The sequence below is a fragment of the Corythoichthys intestinalis genome, chromosome 3 (genome assembly GCF_030265065.1).
Source record: "Corythoichthys intestinalis isolate RoL2023-P3 chromosome 3, ASM3026506v1, whole genome shotgun sequence".
NCBI classification, from domain to species: Eukaryota; Metazoa; Chordata; class Actinopteri; order Syngnathiformes; family Syngnathidae; genus Corythoichthys; species Corythoichthys intestinalis.
The window spans coordinates 14,367,711-14,386,634 of NC_080397.1; the positions used below are offsets into that span (position 1 = coordinate 14,367,711).

Genomic DNA, 18,924 nt, shown 5'->3' on the forward strand with positions numbered 1-18,924 from the left:
TAGGAACAAAAACCAGGACCCACAGTGGCCCTTGAGGACTGGCTTAGACACCACTGTCTTAAACGCTCAAACTTTTTTTTTTTTCTTCACATAGAGTTCGTGGCTTCTAGTGTGCATTATCATCACAAAGTTGGCATTGTCCTTGTATATGCTGCAATATGTACTCATCAGTCTGTGTTCCTTTGAAAATGTTGGAAACCTTTATTTTTGGACAAAAATGTTTGAATTTTACAGATGAAAACATTTTGAGTAACTGTTGACTAAAACTAGACAAAATTTGTATGAGATTTCGTTGACTAAAATAGACGATGACAAACACATTTTGAAAGGACTAAAATGTGACTAATATGACTAATAAGTATTTTCGTCCAAAAGACTAGACAAAAATTTAAAGTGCTGCCAAAAGCATCACTGTCCAGGAGGTGGCCAGGCAGCCATTTTATCAATGTACTGTTATATGTACTATACAATGTACTATATTACATCATCTACCCCAGTTGACAGCAGCAAATTTAATCCAGTCATATATGTTAACTCATTAGCTGCGATTGACAGCAATTGACATCCAATCAAAATGGATTGGATTCTATCGATGTCAAAAATGAGTTGATGAGAAATTTTGTGTTAGCAAAGGCAAACAAAAACTAAAATACACTGAAAGGAAATTCTAGGAATTTTGAACACAGATTGTTTTACAACCCAATTAAAATGACATCAAAGGTTCTACAATATCATGTAAACACTGGGGTGAAAGTGGCTAGAATTTCTTGCTGGAACTCCCTGAAAAAAAAGTCAAACCTCCTAAAACCACAGAAATGGGGAAAAAAAAAAAGAAAGAAAAGAAAACAGGGTTCACACATGCATTAGGCTACTGCATAACACTAACTGTAACAAGGCATACATGAGAAACTGATTTCCATTCAAAATTGTATTTTAAAGTAACATACATGAGCAAAATAAGTACAAATGACTTACATTATGCACAGTGAAATGGAATATATTTTGAAGATAACACAAACATTGACTTTTTATATTATGAGGAAATAAGTAGCCTCACATAGGTAAATGAACGAAAATAAATCCGAAGTGCGCATAACCTATGCTGCCAAATGTATCAAAGATAAGCATTTCTGGACCTCATTGAAGTAGAAAAAAAAATGTTTAAAACCTTATTGCATTCAATCGCACTTTAGTTACCACAAGAACTATATGTAATGCTTAATGTATCATTTATGATACAAATTAGAGAACATACTGTGTATATATATATATATATATATATATATATATATATATATATATATATATATATATATATATATATATATATATATATATATATATATATATATATATATATATATATATATACACAAATAATCTTTTGTAAAAATGCATTTTTTTTTTTAATTACGTAAAGATTTCTAATCGAAAAAAATCTGAATTTTCTGTTCATTATTTCAGTTGTCAGGCATTATAGATTAACACGATGTTCTGAACCTCCCCATCAGAGAAAATGAAATGCCTCTTCAACTCTTTCCCTTCTCTTAAAGATATGATCAATTTTCTGTTCCATTGCCCTTTTTTTTAATCGCATTAATTCAACAAGCTTGTTCTTTTTCTGTCTCAGAAAACATGTGCATTCTAATCAATCAGATTTAACTATCCATGCTGATCACATATCTGTATGTCAGCCAATTGAACCGGCAACAGATGTCCCTGTGGTTAGCCGAGCGCATGCACAGTTCGACACGACACATCGGTGGAAACGGATGACACTACACAAGCACTTTATTATGGTTGTTGTTACCACTTGTGTATGTAAAGCAGACGTTAGTATATTGTTTTCCTCTTGGAGATGCCTGTGTGCCAGCCAGGCAGGTTGTTTTTAGCATGGGGTTTTGACAATCGCCTCACATTCTTGGGATCGAAGCACCGTTCCCGCACCGGACCTCTTGCCAGAACGGTGTTCAGGCCCACTATCACCCCTGTGTAAACAGTAATGATGAGAGGAAAATTTTGATAGAGCAGACCTCCGCCTAAGCAGCCATCTCAAAGCATCGCCATATTTAGTCGACTGAGCACTCCCTTGAAGTATGATACCATGTCACCTAGCATATAGACAGTTTCATAAGTCTTTCTCCTCTCATCATATTACCTACCCTGCAAATTTGAGTGAAATAAGCTAATCCACTATCAAGAAATCACAAAAATCCTCTTATGACCTCTGTGACCTTTGACCTCATTACCCCAAAATGTAATTACTTTTTGCGTTTCATATTCCAAACATATTCTTCAAGTTTTAGTTTAGTCCCTTAATTCGTCCTTGAGTTATCTGCGAACAAAAACAAAACTGAAAACAACCTCCGTATTCCGTAGGTTTCACCATCCGGCGAAGGAAATGGAAGGTCACTCTTAAATGACAAAGGCATAAATTGAAGTTGAGTCTGGTTGCAGATGCATGTCACATGTTTTACTATTTCAAAATATTAATTGTCCTGCAAGTGTAAAAGGAAGGTTACTTTGATAAATAGTGATGCCACACAGTAGAGTAAAACGCAGTTTTAAAGGAGTCTTCTCACGTAACTTCAGGTTATTTTTTTCCCCATCTTCTCACATTCTTCTCTTAACACCCTTCAATTGAGGCTGCAAAAAACAAGTGTGGAATTGTACATTGTGGCACCTCCAAAATTTGGCGCTACTGTCTAGGTGACTAAATTCCGACTTGTACAATTTGAAGGATGTTCAACATTTATTTCTGCATTCATTGTAGTGAGGGACAAAAACACCCAAGCTACCCTACATATTATTTCCATGTGTGATTTTATTTGAGTCTTTTAGTTTAATTGCCCATAAATACTTCCACTTATCTCTTGATAAACATTTTCATGCAGCTGCTAAAACGTACTCACATCATGTTTATGGGGTCACTTTACACATAGCGTATAGCTGGATGACATCTCATTGATCCCCATATCTTCTAAAGACATTAATTTGATTTGTTGCCTAGCTGAGGTAATGCTTCCACCACTCTGCCACAAGCCTTTCAGTCGAGGTCCAGCCTGTAAATCAGTGATCACATGACAACATCCATTAGGTGCGACACACTTTGGCAATTAATTGAAGAGTGCGCTTACGCTGTTAAAGGTCTATTTCGTGGGTCAGGACAGGCTGATGTGTACGCGTGTTGGAGGGGGCGGGGCTTAAGACCACAGTCATTGGAGGAGCAGGGGCTCATCTGCATATTGGCACAGTGGTGACCCCCAAGCGATGGGATAGGGTGGAGATCCTGGCGGCATTCCGTGGGAGTTCACCGCCAGTTCAGGGTGAAAGCTAGAGCGCGTCGGCATTGATCGCTCATGCTGGGGGGATAAAAAGGACAAAACACAAGTCAAAAGTAATGAGAGAGCAACATTTTACCTTAAATTGGATATAAATGATAGATAAGCGTTGTGAGACAGCCACGTGGGCCGAGAACCTCAGCCTATTTGCTCTCGTGATTGTCAGACAGCTGAATTTGACCCGAGACTTGGATCCAGAACCGCACCTCGTTCGTAAACTCTCCCACACAACCAGTGTTGTGTTTGGCAGCCCTTTTAATTTTTGTCTTAGTCTTTTGGATGTAAAATACTTATTATTTTTAGTCATATTTTAGTCATTTTATAATGTGTTCCTTTTCATCCAGTTTCAGTCAACAAAACATCATCCAAATTCTGTCTAGTTTTAGTCGTCACTCAAACTGTTTTCATCTGTAAAATTTAAAAGTATTAGTCCGAAAAAAAAAAAAAAAAAAAAAAAAACGGTTCCAACAACGGAATGAACGTAGACAGATGACCACATATCGTAGCGTCTAAAAGGACAACGTCAACTTTGTGATAATAATACACACTCAGCAGGAAAAGCAGTACATCATTTTCCATTAAACCCACCTAGAAGCCACAAACTGTATGTAAAAAAAAAAAAAAAAAAAAAGTGAGCGGATGCTTGCTATGCTAAAGTTGAAGCTAATGCTAACCCAAATGCTATGCTAACGCAAAGAGTTACATTTAATGTGTGACGATCACTCAGCATAGACCTTTACAGGCTATAGCAATATTGTATATTATCTCTTGCCAAGAAAACAAACCTTTCCAAACAAGCAAGATGGAGCGCAGCCTAGCTTGAAACACATCCTAAACTCCGGTGAGGAGAGTGAGGGAGAGGCGCAGCACATTGTAGAGGTTTTTAAATAATACACCCCCAGAATTATAGTTACGGTTATGATGTTCCGTTTTTGGTGATGGAAAAAACGGATGTTGATAGTTTTTACCCGTTTCAATGTGAGTTGACTTGCAGGTAACGTTGCTGCTGGAATGTCAGCAAAGTATCGCGCTATGGCTGCTTATTTTGACACACTGCCTCAGACCTGTCCTCGCTCCGCACTTTATTTTGGGAGTCGGCAGCAGCCCCGTGGTTCACGCAAGCAGAAGCTCAGTTCGCCCTCCATGGTATTACTGATGACACCACGCTTGGGTAATATACTGGTCCTTCTAAAAAAATTAGCATATTGTGATAAAGTTCATTACTTTCTGTAATGTACTGATAAACATTAGACTTTCATATATTTTAGATTCATTACACACAACTGTGAAGTAGTTAAAGCCCTTTATTGTTTTAATAGGGATTTTTGCCAAAATCATCAAAATCTTTAAAAATTAGCATATAATGAAAAGGTACTCTAAAGAAGCTACTAACCTAATCACCTGAATCAACGAATTAGCTCAAAACCCCTGCGAAAGATTTAAAAAAACTCCCAGCCTGGTTCATTACTCAAAACCGCATTAATGGGCAAGACTGTCGACCTGACTGCTGTCCAGAAGGCCATCATTGACACCCTCAAGCAAGAGGCTAAGACACAGAAATACATTTCTGAGCGAATAGGCTGTTCCCAGTGTGCTGTATCAAGGCACCTTAGTGGGAATTCTATGGGAAGGAAAAAGTGTGGCAGGAAACACCACACAACCAGAAGAGGGGACCGCTAGCCTGGTACTCCAGACTCACCGCTGTTCCAGCTATTGAGTCTGGCCACCATTAAGCGGATAAAATTTCAAGGGCGGAGCAAGCCACAGTAAACAGACAGCGGAGTGGACCAATCAGCGACGGGCGGGACGAGGGACTTGCGCGCGGAAGTAAACATACGAGGAGAGCGGAGTTTATTCAACATGGCTAGCGCGAGACAGACTGTTGTCAATGACTTGTCTCGATGTGTTTTTGGTAATTTAAAACTGGTTTTACCATGGATTGGAACATATTCTCGGCTCTCCTGTTCGCCATCTGTGTTGTTGTGGAGACGACTTCCGACGTGGAAGAGTGACGTTGCTCGTTAAGAACACATCACGCAAATAAACGAATCTGATTTGACGATTGATTTTGTACTTGCTCGAGAGGCCGTTAATGGGCTGGGTCCCAGACTATTCTCTCAGTGTTTGAAAAATACAGGGAGAACAGTCTGGCCGTGCCAGGCAAGGTGACCGCACCCTGAGAAAGATTGTGGAGAAGGGCCGATTCCAGACCTTGAGGGACCTGCAGAAACAGTGGACTTAGTCTGGAGTAGAAACATCCAGAGCGACCGTGCACAGGTGTGTGCTGGAAATGGGCCACAGGTGCCGCATTTCCCTGGTCAAGCCACTTTTGAACCTGAAACAGCAGCAGAAGCGCTCAGTGGTACAAAGTACTTTTTTCAGATGAAAGCAAAATTTTGCATGTCATTCGGAAATCAAGGTGCCAGAGTTTGTGGAAGACTGGGGAGAAGGAAATGCCAAAATGCTAGAAGTCCAGTGTCAAGTACCCACAGTCAGTGATGGTCTGGGGTGCCATGTCAGCTGTTGGTGCTGGTCTACGGTGTTTTATCAAGGGCAGGGTCAATGCAGCTAGCTATCAGGAGATTTTGGAGCACTTCATGTTTCCATCTGCTGAAAAGCTTTATGGAGATGAAGATTTCATTTTTCTGCATGACCTGGCACCTGCTCACGGTGCCAAAACCACTGGTAAATGGTTTACTGACCATGGCATTACTGTGCTCAATTGGCCTGCCAACTCTTCTGACCTGAACCACATAGAGAATCTGTGGGATATTGTGAAGAGGAAGTTGAGAGACACCAGACCCAACACTGTGGATGAGCTTAAGGCTGCTATTGAAGCATCATTGGCCTCCATAACACCTCAGCAGTGCCACAGGCTGATTGCCTCCATTCCATGCCGCATTGAAGCAGTCATTTCTGCAAAAGGATTCCCGACCAAGTATTTAGTGCATAGCTGATATAATTAATTAAATGTTGACTTTTTTTGTATTAAAAAACACTTTTTGTATTGGTCGGATGAAATATGCAAATTTTTTGAGATGGGGATTTTTGTTTTTTCTTGACTTTTTTGCCGAAATCATCAATATTAAAACAATAAAAGGCTTGAACTACTTCAGTTGTGTGTAATGAAAATAATATATATGAAAGTCTAATGTTTATCAGTACATTACAGAAATAATGAACTTTATCACAATATGCCAATTTTTTTAGAAGGACTAGTACAGTGCCTTGCAAAAGTATTCGGCCCCCTTGAATCTTGCAACCTTTTGCCACATTTCAGGCTTCAAACATAAAGATATGAAATTTAATTTTTTTGTCAAGAATCAACAACAAGTGGGACACAATCGTGAAGTGGAACAACATTTATTGGATAATTTAAACTTTTTTAACAAATAAAAAACTGAAAAGTGGGGCGTGCAATATTATTCGGCCCCTTTACTTTCAGTGCAGCAAACTCACTCCAGAAGTTCAGTGAGGATCTCTGAATGATCCAATGTTGTCCTAAATGACCGATGATAATAAATAGAATCCACCTGTCTGTAATCAAGTCTCCGTATAAATGCACCTGCTCTGTGATAGTCTCAGGGTTCTGTTTAAAGTGCAGAGAGCATTATGAAAACCAAGGAACACACCAGGCAGGTCCGAGATACTGTTGTGGAGAAGTTTAAAGCCGGATTTGGATACAAAAAGATTTCCCAAGCTTTAAACATCTCAAGGAGCACTGTGCAAGCCATCATATTGAAATGGAAGGAGCATCAGACCACTGCAAATCTACCAAGACCCGGCCGTCCTTCCAAACTTTCTTCTCAAACAAGGAGAAAACTGATCAGAGATGCAGCCAAGAGGCCCATGATCACTCTGGATGAACTGCAGAGATCTACAGCTGAGGTGGGAGAGTCTGTCCATAGGACAACAATCAGTCGTACACTGCACAAATCTGGCCTTTATGGAAGAGTGGCAAGAAGAAAGCCATTTCTCAAAGATATCCATAAAAAGTCTCGTTTAAAGTTTGCCACAAGCCACCTGGGAGACACACCAAACATGTGGAAGAAGGTGCTCTGGCCAGATGAAACCAAAATTGAACTTTTTGGCCACAATGCAAAACGATATGTTTGGCGTAAAAGCAACACAGCTCATCACCCTGAACACACCATCCCCACTGTCAAACATGGTGGTGGCAGCATCATGGTTTGGGCCTGCTTTTCTTCAGCAGGGACAGGGAAGATGGTTAAAATTGACGGGAAGATGGATGCAGACAAATACAGGAACATTCTGGAAGAAAACCTGTTGGTATCTGCACAAGACCTGAGACTGGGACAGAGATTTATCTTCCAACAGGACAATGATCCAAAACATAAAGCCAAATCTACAATGGAATGGTTCAAAAATAAACGTATCCAGGTGTTAGAATGGCCAAGTCAAAGTCCAGACCTGAATCCAATCGAGAATCTGTGGAAAGAGCTGAAGACTGCTGTTCACAAACACTCTCCATCCAACCTCACTGAGCTCGAGCTGTTTTGCAAGGAAGAATGGGCAAGAATGTCAGTCTCTCGATGTGCAAAACTGATAGAAACATACCCTAAGTGACTTGCAGCTGTAATTGGAGCAAAAGGTGGCGCTACAAAGTATTAACGCAAGGGGGCCGAATAATATTGCACGCCCCACTTTTCAGTTTTTTATTTGTTAAAAAAGTTTAAATTATCCAATAAATTTTGTTCCACTTCACGATTGTGTCCCACTTGTTGTTGATTCTTGACAAAAAAATTAAAATTTTATATCTTTATGTTTGAAGCCTGAAATGTGGCGAAAGGTTACAAGGTTCAAGGGGGCCGAATACTTTTGCAAGGCACTGTATATACAATATAGTATATACAGAGTGGGGCAGAGCAACTTGCTTATTTAAATTTGGCGCCCTGAAGCGATGGTTGCTCTGAGGATGGTAGGGATGGATTTATTTGAGATGGTGGGGCTTAAAGTTTGTTTCTTAACGTGCGTTATTTATTTTGCGTTTATTTTTCAGGAACCCCAGTGAGCATCACAGAGTCAACAAAGTTGGAACGCGCTTTCGCTGTTGAGGCATTTTTTTCAAGCGGTCGCTCAATCGTCGCAACGCAACGTGCATTCCTTAAACATTTCAATATTGCCCCCCGTGGTCGTGTTCCTGTCCGGCAGTCGATTATTTAATGGGTAAACAACTTCAGGGAAATGGGTGATGTAAAGAAAAAGAAACCTGGCCTCCCACGAACAGCAAGGACACCCCAAAACATTGACTAGGTTAGACAATCTGTTTTGAGATCTCCCAGACGGTCTGCCCGCAAACACGCTTCTGCTCGTGGGTTGTCTGCTCGTTCTGTGAGACGAATCTTCCATGAAGAATTGAAATTTTATCCCTACAAACTAGCTGATGCAGGAACTTAATCCGCACAATTTTATTGCTTGTGAAAATGCATGTAAGGCGCTTTTGGGCTTGCCTGACGACACACTTATTTTCTTTACTGATGAGGCTCACTTCCATCTTTCAGGGGATGGCGTGGCTCAGTGGTAGAGTAGTTCTCCCCCCAACCCAGAGGTTGTGGGTTCGATTCTCTGCCCTGATGAACTTGCCTAAGTATCCTTGAGCAAGATACTGAACCACACATTGCTCCTGGTGCTGCGTCACCAGTAGGTAGATGGCGATGTAGTTTAAAGCGCTTTGAGCGCCTTGAAAGGTGGAGAACTTGCCTAAGTATCCTTGAGCAAGATACTGAACCACACATTGCTCCTGGTGCTGCGTCACCAGTAGGTAGATGGCGATGTAGTGTAAAGCGCTTTGAGCGCCTTGAAAGGTGGAGAACTTGCCTAAGTATCCTTGAGCAAGATACTGAACCACACATTGCTCCTGGTGCTGCATCACCAGTAGGTAGATGGCGATGTAGTGTAAAGCGCTTTGAGCGCCTTGAAAGGTGGAGAACTTGCCTAAGTATCCTTGAGCAAGATACTGAACCACACATTGCTCCTGGTGCTGCGTCACCAGTAGGTAGATGGCGATGTAGTGTAAAGCGCTTTGAGCGCCTTGAAAGGTGGAGAACTTGCCTAAGTATCCTTGAGCAAGATACTGAACCACACATTGCTCCTGGTGCTGCGTCACCAGTAGGTAGATGGCGATGTAGTGTAAAGCGCTTTGAGCGCCTTGAAAGGTGGAAAAGCGCTATACAAGTATAACACCATTTACCAACACCATTTACCAACACCATTTACCAACACTATTTACCATCTTTCGGGATCTGTAAATAAGCAAAACATGTGCTATTAGAGTTCTGAAAACCCCAGAGAACTTCATCAACGTCCTCTATAAGCACGACGTGTAACTGTTTGGTGTGCAATATCGCGAGTTGGCATAATTGGCCCATGGTTTTTTAAGAAAATGAACAGGCAATATCAGTGAAATCTGACCATTATGTCAACATGATCAACAAGTGTTTCCTGCCAACAATGAACCAGATCGACTGCCGGCCAGGAACAGGACCACGGGGGGCAATATTGAAATGTCTACTGAATGCACGTTGCTTTGTGACGATTGAGCGCTTGAAAAAAATGCCTCAACAGCGAAAGCGTGTTCCAACTTCGTCCACTCAATGATGCTCACTGGGGTTCCTGAAAAATAAACACAAAATAACACACGTTAAGAACCAAACTTTAAGCCCCACACTCTCAAATAAGTCCATCCCTAGCATCCTCAGAGCAACCATCGCTCCTGGGCGCCAAATTTAAATAAGCAAGTTGCTCTGCTCCACCCTGTATAGCGCTTGTAGTGCTATTTATATAATTCACTCGCAGAACTATTGTTATGATGTTCTGGAGTGAACGTTTTTGGTTAAGGAAAAACCTGATGTTGTTAATTTTTACCTGTGTCCATGTGGGTTGACTCGTAACCTAACGCTGCTGCTGGAATGTCAATAAAGTATCGCAATTTGGCTGCTTATTTTGACACATCACCTCTCTCGTGTCCTTGCTCTGCGCTACAACACTCACGTGTGTGACACGACCCAAACACTGCTACGATGCAAGCTGACGTACTCAACGTACAATAGGAAAATGTCACGCATTGTGAAAATATAACAGAAACTATGTCGCATTTTTTTCTCGTCAGACAAAAACTGGCATTCGTCAAATGATCTTCTAGAATCCCAAGCCACGTTTTTAGCTCGTCATCTTCACGTCATCGTCATGAAAAAATTGTTGGTCGACGAAATGTGTCCGTTATTGTCATTGTTGAAAAAACAACACTGCACACAACTTTGAACAAAAACGGCAGTAACCTCTGAAGTTTACACGCGAGCTCTCCGGTCTCCCACACACACAAGCACACGACATCTCTATTAATGCGTCCTGGCAGAGGTCAATCTAATAAACATGGGGTCGGCACGGTGGTCATCGGAGGCTCGTCGACAGCGAGAACGCCTTTAAGGTGCTTCCTAATTGTATCCCCGCGGCCTTCTAGTCTACCTTTTTTATAGCCAATCTCCTCTTCACAGTGGTGAAGGAAGGGAAGCAAGGCTGCACTTTTCTACCGTTTTCTACTCACTGCAGGAACTGATTTTAGATACAAAGCTTATCCTTTTTTAATCCTCCGTAGAAAATTAGGAGAGCCTTTTTCAATAGTCTTATCGTCGTAAACAAATACAGGTACTGACGTCTTAAATATGCAGATAAATAAAACACATAACTTCCAGGGATGTATTCGCTCATTCCTCTGTCTGTAAACAATAAAGTCGAAATATCTGCGCTCACTCGGAAAAATTTAATCTCCCACTGGGAGGGGAAAAGAAAAAAAAGTCTTCTAAAGTTCATTTACAGGTAGTCACGGAGGAGCTGCAGTTTCTAGCTTCAAGGTTATTTTGTTTTAATGTCTGAGTGGCAATTTTATTGGGAACGAGGAAAAAGGAGGAGCACTAAAGTTGAAACAGTTTTGCAGCATTTACCTTATTTTTACAGTTATGTGATTGTTAAATCATTGGCTGTCTTTTGACTGCAATTGACGTCCTTTTGAGTCACTTTGACTGGGAGTGGCTGGCAGCAAATAATCGCTGTCAGCCCCAGTGATACCTTGATGTATGCATTATGAGTTTTAATGAGATAACATAACACTACTTTTTTCATTTTGGATCACCATCATTTTTTCTATTGGCACAATGCCGGAATAATAGGAGACGTTTTTGTCGTTTTTTGGGGATGAAAAGAGAAGAGTTTTGATAATTGGCGATTTATTGACTTACTTTTAGTAAAGTGTTTTGATTAAACATTTCTATTACCTACTAGGTTTTTAAATTACCAAACTCCTGACAGTACAGTATTAATTTGTCGGACAACGATAGAATATTTGGCGACATCGCTACGGATCAATGTGTCATTACACTCCTTTTACTTTCTATTAGTTATGTGGTATAGCTGTAACTGACTATCTATTATTAATACTAATTTTGTTTGCCATGGATCTAATTAAATCAATTGGTAGGTACCACTAAGTGTTTGCTTATGTAGTACGCGCATATAAATGTTAAATATGTTCATTTCAAATGTTGCTGTAGGGTTAATACACATTTTTTAGAATGGTAACAATTTGAACCTGTAGCACATTGATTCTATGTCCATTGCTAGCTAATATATTTTTTCTTTCCAATCTGAATGTATCATAGTTCAGCCAGTGTAACATAAGTAAGGGGGAGACCGGTGCATGTACCAGATTTCACCCCAACTTGGGAACTGGCCAACCTGGACGAGGTCATAAAGAAACCTAGCACCCCTACACGACCAGCCCACCTGATACACCCCCCAATTCACTTCTCCCCACTTCTCCCTCCACTTCCCTCAATCGACTCTTTAGGGTGAAGCACTACCGCTCCACTGGTTTCACTTAGTGTGTCCTTTGTGAATAACTGGGCTTTTGTTTGGACGTCCTGAAATGGTAAGAAGACCAAGCAATGGTGTTGACTATCAGCTATCTGCTTGGATAACATATTAAGTCTGTCCCATTAGACCACTGGGTCAGAGTTCATCGTGACTCTCATGCTTCAGGTCTAAGAAATTATCATTGGTTCATATTATTGTTATACAAAGTCAACACTTACAGTATTTCTAGCTAAAGCGTGTTTGTGTGTGTCATCCGTGTAGGCACAGAACGGCACGAGTTGACCTCCTGGATGAGCTTTGAGTCCATCTTCAGGTTCTTCGGCGAGGTGGTGGAGGCTAAAGAGGACGAGGAGACAGAAGAGACATCCAACATCGTTACCACTCGCAGCAGCTCCCTCAAAAGCAAACACCTTGAGTTGTAAAACAACGCTGAATTATTTGGAGAGTGAGAGACTTTTGGTGTATTTTTCTAGCTTTTTGTAAGATTCTCACTCTCACTCCCAGGGTGTCATTGCTACCGTGGCCAGGAAGTGTCAGGCAATTTGCAAATTCCAAATGCTTTGAAAATGCACGAATCCCAATAGCCTTAATAGGAATGCAAAATGACCACATCGGAAGTAGACTTACAAGTTAGAACGCTAGATATGTATACCGTACATAGTATTTGTAAATATATTGCTATGTGAGCCTTCCTTAGTCTGCTCAGACGTAGTCATGCAGTAGAGATCGTGGTAACAGCTAATGTTAGCCAGTCAGCCGTGTGACCGAAGTAAGCGAATAACGTCAAACAACGATCTCGACTGGAAGATTAAGTTAGCGGCTAACGTCATACAACCAACTGTACTAGGTAACTATTTCTAAAAACCTCTGAGGCAAAGGTGAATACAAATTGAGAAATGTAAAAATCCTTATATGAGGTTAGCCGCAATAATTGCTAACATTAGCTAGGCAGTTGTGTGTACTTACTTCCATTGTATGCCTGACAACGGAAGCAAGCACTCATTTACGTCTGACTGGCTCACGTTAGCAGCTAACGTCACAGTCATCTGTACTGGTTGATCATGTTAGTGGCTAACGTCATACAATCATCTCTATACTTGACAACTTCTGACAAACCTCAGGCAGAGATGGACACACAGCAATATTTACCAAAGTGTACCAACTGGAAAAGTCTATTTCCATTGTGGCCATTTTGTATTTGTGTTTCAACTTTTGGCATTTGTATTATTTTTCTGTTGGAATTTGCAAATGGCTCGACCCTTCCCGACCACCTTATGTTCGGCGTACACACGCAAAAGTTGTCATTGTTTTCGTAAGAGATGAGAAATGAAAGTCAACATGTAAACTTCATACAATTGCTTTGCGTTGCTTCTAAATGAGCGCAACTGCAGAGGCAATAATTGCTGGAGCATCACTGAAAGTTGACATGGAATTGGTAAAGACCCCTGTGGTACGCCTCACATCAATACCCCTTTTGTTTTAATGATAATGATTGCTGGCCATTGCTGGCGATAGACTTCCAATACGTTTTTACCTTCCCAGTCAAAATAGATTGGACATCTATAGTCGTTAATGGCATCCAATGAGGTGAACTTTAAAATCACTTAAACTTTAGCGCCATTTAAGGAATACATCATTTGAACATGAACCATAAATCAACTATCACATGTGTGTAAATCCAAGATCTCAATATTCTAAGCCTGAATGATGCTAGAGAAAGTACAACATATCTATTTTCCCCTCCGCTAAAGTCCTTTTCTTGTGTTCTTAGATGTGACAAGTGGCTGCTCACTCGCTCATAATCTGGAATATGTGACACAAACATGATAACGTTTTTCTTTTTTTTAAATTTCCTAAACCACTCAAGGCTTAACGCAATATGCTTTTAATGTGTGGCGACATTAGCGAAATCTCAAGCCAATGCTAAATCTCATGATACCTTAGACACTTTCTTAAATATGTACTTTCCCCTTATTCCCCCCTCACTTCACGTCTTGACTATTGTTTAACTTTTAGCTGTGAAATCCTATTTCTCCCTCATGCCCACCCAGTCTGTGTGTGGAAATGTGTGTGTGGTTTAATGCTTTTGAGGATTATCTTTGTGCTGTAATGAGACAACTGTGGCTGATGGTTTCAAGGCCTAATTTCCTTTTAATTTGATTCCCATCTCTCCTGGTTTCAGCAAAAAAAAAAAAAAAATGATTTGCTTATTATTTGATTTGATGATTTTGGTGTCCAGATAGCGTTGCTCATCTTTCTGTTTTTCAGAGGGAAAAAATCTGCTCATTTTTCCCCCCACTCTCAATAATTGTATATTGTTGCCTGGAGGGAACAAACAAGGCTCAGTGCTTCTAATAAGAAGCCAAAGTAAGATCGAAGTGAAGATGAAAGAATCCAAAGCACAGTTTGCAAAGAAAGAAAAGAGGATTTATTTTGCCAATTTTTCTTGAAGACATTATTTTTTCATGCAAAAGTCTTTGTATTTCTTTAATAAAATACCTGCATTCATGTTTTATGACACGTCCATGTCGATAATATTTTAATTTACCTAAGTTCAAATGTTTCGCAAGTTCTTTAAAAGTTTGCATTTTTGCTGTCAAATCATTCATGAAAAATAGTGTAAAAACTTTTCGGATGCAAATAAAGTTTTGCACATTGGTTATTAGTTTCTGTTGTTCGACTTGAATTCATTTTGTCTAACTTTCAGTGCCATTGATGATGATTGAAGCCGAATCTGCTGTGAATTTAAATCAGTTTATCACTAGTTAAGATGTAGAAAAGTGGAATTAACCTTTTTTTTAATGTGTTTTGTATTGTGCCCTGAAGTCAAACAAAAATGACAAATAATTCATTAAAACAAAACTTTTGCATCTTACATGTGAATCAATAGATAAAATATTTTTACAAAGAAACCCGTAAAATTCTGCTCGGAAATTAGCCAAAGAAGGCGTTATCTGTCCGGCTAAATTATTTGTTTTCCTCCAATGAGGTCATTAAACGCCCCCTTCAATGAATCTTTTCATTTCGTTTCCATTCATTACTGTACAAGTCAACTTCACCTCTCACACACACTTCACTTGCACTAAATTATGACAATCTATTACCCAAAAAAATGCATTTGGACGTCGCACATTTTGGCTCAATTTATTAGCACGTCAACTTGTCAGGTCTTAATCCTTGCATTGAAACGACGCCTCATTTAATCCTCATGTGACTCCTTTAAGTGCATCATCTCTTCTTCTCCCCCTCCTTGTCTGTGTTTAATTCCCAATGTGAACCCGTGGAGGACTGCTTGACATGGAAAACTTTTCTGCCGTTTGATATTTCAATTGTTTGATTCCGTTGAGAGAGTTGTTGTCACGCTTGCCTGCACTGGCCCTCTATGTCTGTGTGCGCTCACCATCCCCTCTCAAGATGAACTCTCGCCAAAGCAGTTGGAATGTCACCCCTCTGACACACACACACACTAGTGCGGATCACTGTCACATCACTATTTGCATAATGATATGCTCCGCTCCGAGGAGGAAAGTAACCCCCAAATTTTACGGGTCAACTAACTGCAACAATCAATGTTTTATCGGGCCTACTAAGGGAAAATATCTTGAACAAGCAGGAGTGCAGGAACGCTCTTTCTTCTCTCACCTCCTCCCTAGCTCGCCCACTCATCAATTCAATCCACTGCCCATCAAGAGTGAGATTTCCAACGCGGAAATGTATCCTCCGAAGCTCAACTGCAGCCCAAACTATGCATTTTGCGCATTATCGTATTTATATTTCCAAATGTGAGGCGCACGTGCAGTGGCCGGTTTGTTTCCAACTCATTACATATTCATTGACTCGCATGAGAAGCTATTTAAGCCAATGGAAACAAGGCTTCCATATTCTAATAAGGAATCACTTCAGCCACAATCAGCTCGATAAAAAGGAGAAAAGGAAGTAATGCACAGGTGTGGCGTTAGGTCATTGGCCATCACTGACGGCTGTAGACGTCCAATCAGCTTGAACTGGGAGGGTTCAAATGGATTAGACGTCTACTAGACACAAGAAGTATAAAAAGAGCCATGCTATTGGACGTCTATCATCGTCAATGGCACCGCCTTAAGTGGCTTTTGGCTGCGGGTGTCATTTCGGGGGAGAAAAAAGTTTCTTCATGAGCCTCTTTCTGTTTAAAATAATAAGAGTAATAATACATTTTTGTGAAAACGACGCAAAAAAAGACCTGGTTATGGTCATCATGACGTCGGGTAGTGGACGTTTGAGACGTCTTGCATCTGCAGCTTTCAGGGTCGGTCCTCTCAACGCCCCCTCAATTACACCTCCTCTGATACTCTGCCGCGCCTCAACACTCCCTCCTGCACTAAAAAGAATAGATTTGGAAAAATTACTTATCTAAGATTTAGAGCCGGTCGTTTAAGAGGAGTCAAACTCCAAGGCCAAACTGGATCTGGAAGAAAAAAAGATGTTAAAGTGTGGATCGATTTGCCTATACTTTAGAGGGATAATGCATGCCAATTTCTTCATTTTCCAAGTATAAATAAATACAATAAATCTCATTAAAAACTAATAGTGACACCAATAAAATTGAATTGTACATCTAGCGCCGTCAATGGCAGCCAATGCCTTATAAAGGGTTAAATTATTCATATTTGAATTGTCTTTTCTATTCGGTAAAACAAAGCCAACTCCACATTTTTATTTTGCGTTTGTTAAAAAGTAAAGTAAAAATCGAATTAGCACATTTTGTGAATTCAAAGTCACACTTTAATGTGACATATAAGACGGATATAATTATGATCTTGAAAAATATGTATGAAACAATGCGTTTTTCATAGTAAAAATATCAAAAACAAAACAGATGAGTTGTATATTTGTTTCAATACTCAAAATGAAGACAATTCCAATCATCATACGCTGAAAATCATTTTCTTAAAGCTACATCATTTGGTTTGTTTCTGTGTACGAGGAACTTCTTGATAATTTTCGTTTGAGCATATTGCAAACAATAAGTCTATGATGGATTTCTCGAAATAAAATAAATGAATGCTTAGTTATTTCACATTGATACAAAGTAATACGTGTTTTTACTTAGTTTGTGAGGTTATTACGAATATGCCTCTAAAGTATTCCAGTCTATGTACATTATTAAAATGCCAAAATTTAATAAACATAAATTAAAGTTTACTTCATATAATCGATCAATAAATTATAAAACACATTTTATTGTTCTCAAAATAACGAAATAATAAACTACGACCAGTAATAATTCCATACAATTAACTTGTGATATATATTGACACGATTCATGATGAAATAAATCCGTTGCTATTTGAACGAAGAGGATAGTAAATAATCCTATTTTAGTGCCATTAACGGTGATAAACGTCCAATCTATTTGAACTTGGGATCGAACGATCGCCACCAGACCCTCCCACTCCAAATGGATTGGACGTCCGTCGCTGTCAATGGTTAAAATCAGTTGAATATTCTTTTAAAAGAAGACTTTTGCACACTTTTAGGTTAAAACAACAATAAAAGCAATATGGAATTCCACATTATAGATGGATTTCATCATGTGAACGCATCCCTCCGAGGATCAACACGGCGCGCGTGGGTCGAAGAAGTTTTTATTGGAGAGAGGTAGAGGAGGGGCACCCTCTTCTTCATCGCAGTGGCCGAGAAAAAGATGAACTTATTGCCATTCAGACTGTGCGCGTGTTTGGATGCGCATTTCACGCTTCTCCCTTCGCATGCTTCTCAAGCGAGGCTCGGAATCTCCGTGGTTAAGCGACTTAATATACGTGTGTTATGAAAGGGCCCGCAGCCGCCGGCTCGCCCCCGCCGTGGTGTCACTCCCCTCCCCGTTTCTTTCCTCGATCAGCCATTCTAATGTCCCTCATTGTGTTTGTCACCTGAGTCAGCAGGGAGGATGAAAGTGGAGGAAGAGGAGAATCTGGCGATGATAGGCGAGGGTGTGTGTATGCGTGTGTGTTTGTGTGGTGGTGGTCCAGCCAACTCTACTTTATTGCTGTTTATCCCCGCAGCAAAAGCTGTCAGGCGCTGACAGATTGGCAGAATGTTTAATCAATTTATTTATTCGCTCTTGCGCCGCGAATGGACAGTTCGTTTTAATGCTCGGTATGAAGAAAGAAGTGAAACAATTGGGAAAGGAGTCAAAGCAGAAGGAAACGCACTCTATGCCTGAAAAGTGAGAAAGGAAGATTCAGCTCACAATTGGTGGAAATGTGTTTAAATAGGGACATTTTTTTTTAACTGTAAATTAAATAGACTTTCATCTTTTATGGCAAAATAATTGATAACACTTGTCATCAAAAATATTGTTGCAGTCATGCAAATGGTTGTTCTTGTTTTGGGGTGCTAAATCCAGATCTAAACTTAGTGTTTTGTCAATCCTTATAAATTGTAGTTGTTTTGCAAATCAAGGTTTTTTTTTGTGCAATGCAAAATTATTGCAACGCAATATAGCCAGCACTTAAAAATATTGCCCAAAAGTATCATATGTATATAATATGTAGTAAAATAGCATCTTTAATGCCATGGTTTAGACAACTGCAGACACAGGAGACCAAAAATATATATACATAGCCAGCACTTAAAAATATAGCCCAAAAGTAACAATATGTAGCAAAATAGTTTGTCTTTAATGCCATGTTTTAGACAACTGCAGACACAGGAA

At 40.0% G+C, this 18,924-nt stretch overlaps 2 protein-coding genes across 15 annotated transcripts in view; one reads left to right on the plus strand and one right to left on the minus strand.

Annotated features, from left to right (window-relative positions):
- arb2a (ARB2 cotranscriptional regulator A) overlaps nt 1–14,895 on the plus strand; it is a 343,893-nt gene extending 328,998 nt beyond the window's left edge. For all 7 annotated transcript variants that reach the window (XM_057832297.1, XM_057832294.1, XM_057832299.1 and 4 more), the window contains one exon: nt 12,492–14,895. In XM_057832297.1, coding sequence (XP_057688280.1) covers nt 12,492–12,652 — 161 coding nt within the window. In that variant the 3' untranslated portion in view covers nt 12,653–14,895. The remainder of the gene's footprint in view (nt 1–12,491) is intronic.
- The window catches only part of nr2f1a (nuclear receptor subfamily 2, group F, member 1a), a 36,775-nt gene continuing 19,231 nt past the window's right edge, over nt 1,381–18,924 (minus strand). The window contains exons 4-9 of one of the 8 annotated variants that reach the window (XM_057832306.1): nt 16,450–16,674; nt 12,449–12,566; nt 3,138–3,362; nt 2,913–3,062; nt 2,523–2,646; nt 1,381–2,414 (exon numbers count right to left, since the gene is read on the minus strand). The gene's annotated coding sequence lies outside the window, so the exon portion shown is untranslated. Of the gene's footprint in view, nt 3,063–3,137; nt 3,363–12,448; nt 12,567–16,449; nt 16,675–18,924 lie in introns of all 8 variants that reach the window. The other 7 variants (XM_057832308.1, XM_057832305.1, XM_057832303.1 and 4 more) reach the window with 7 other exon arrangements.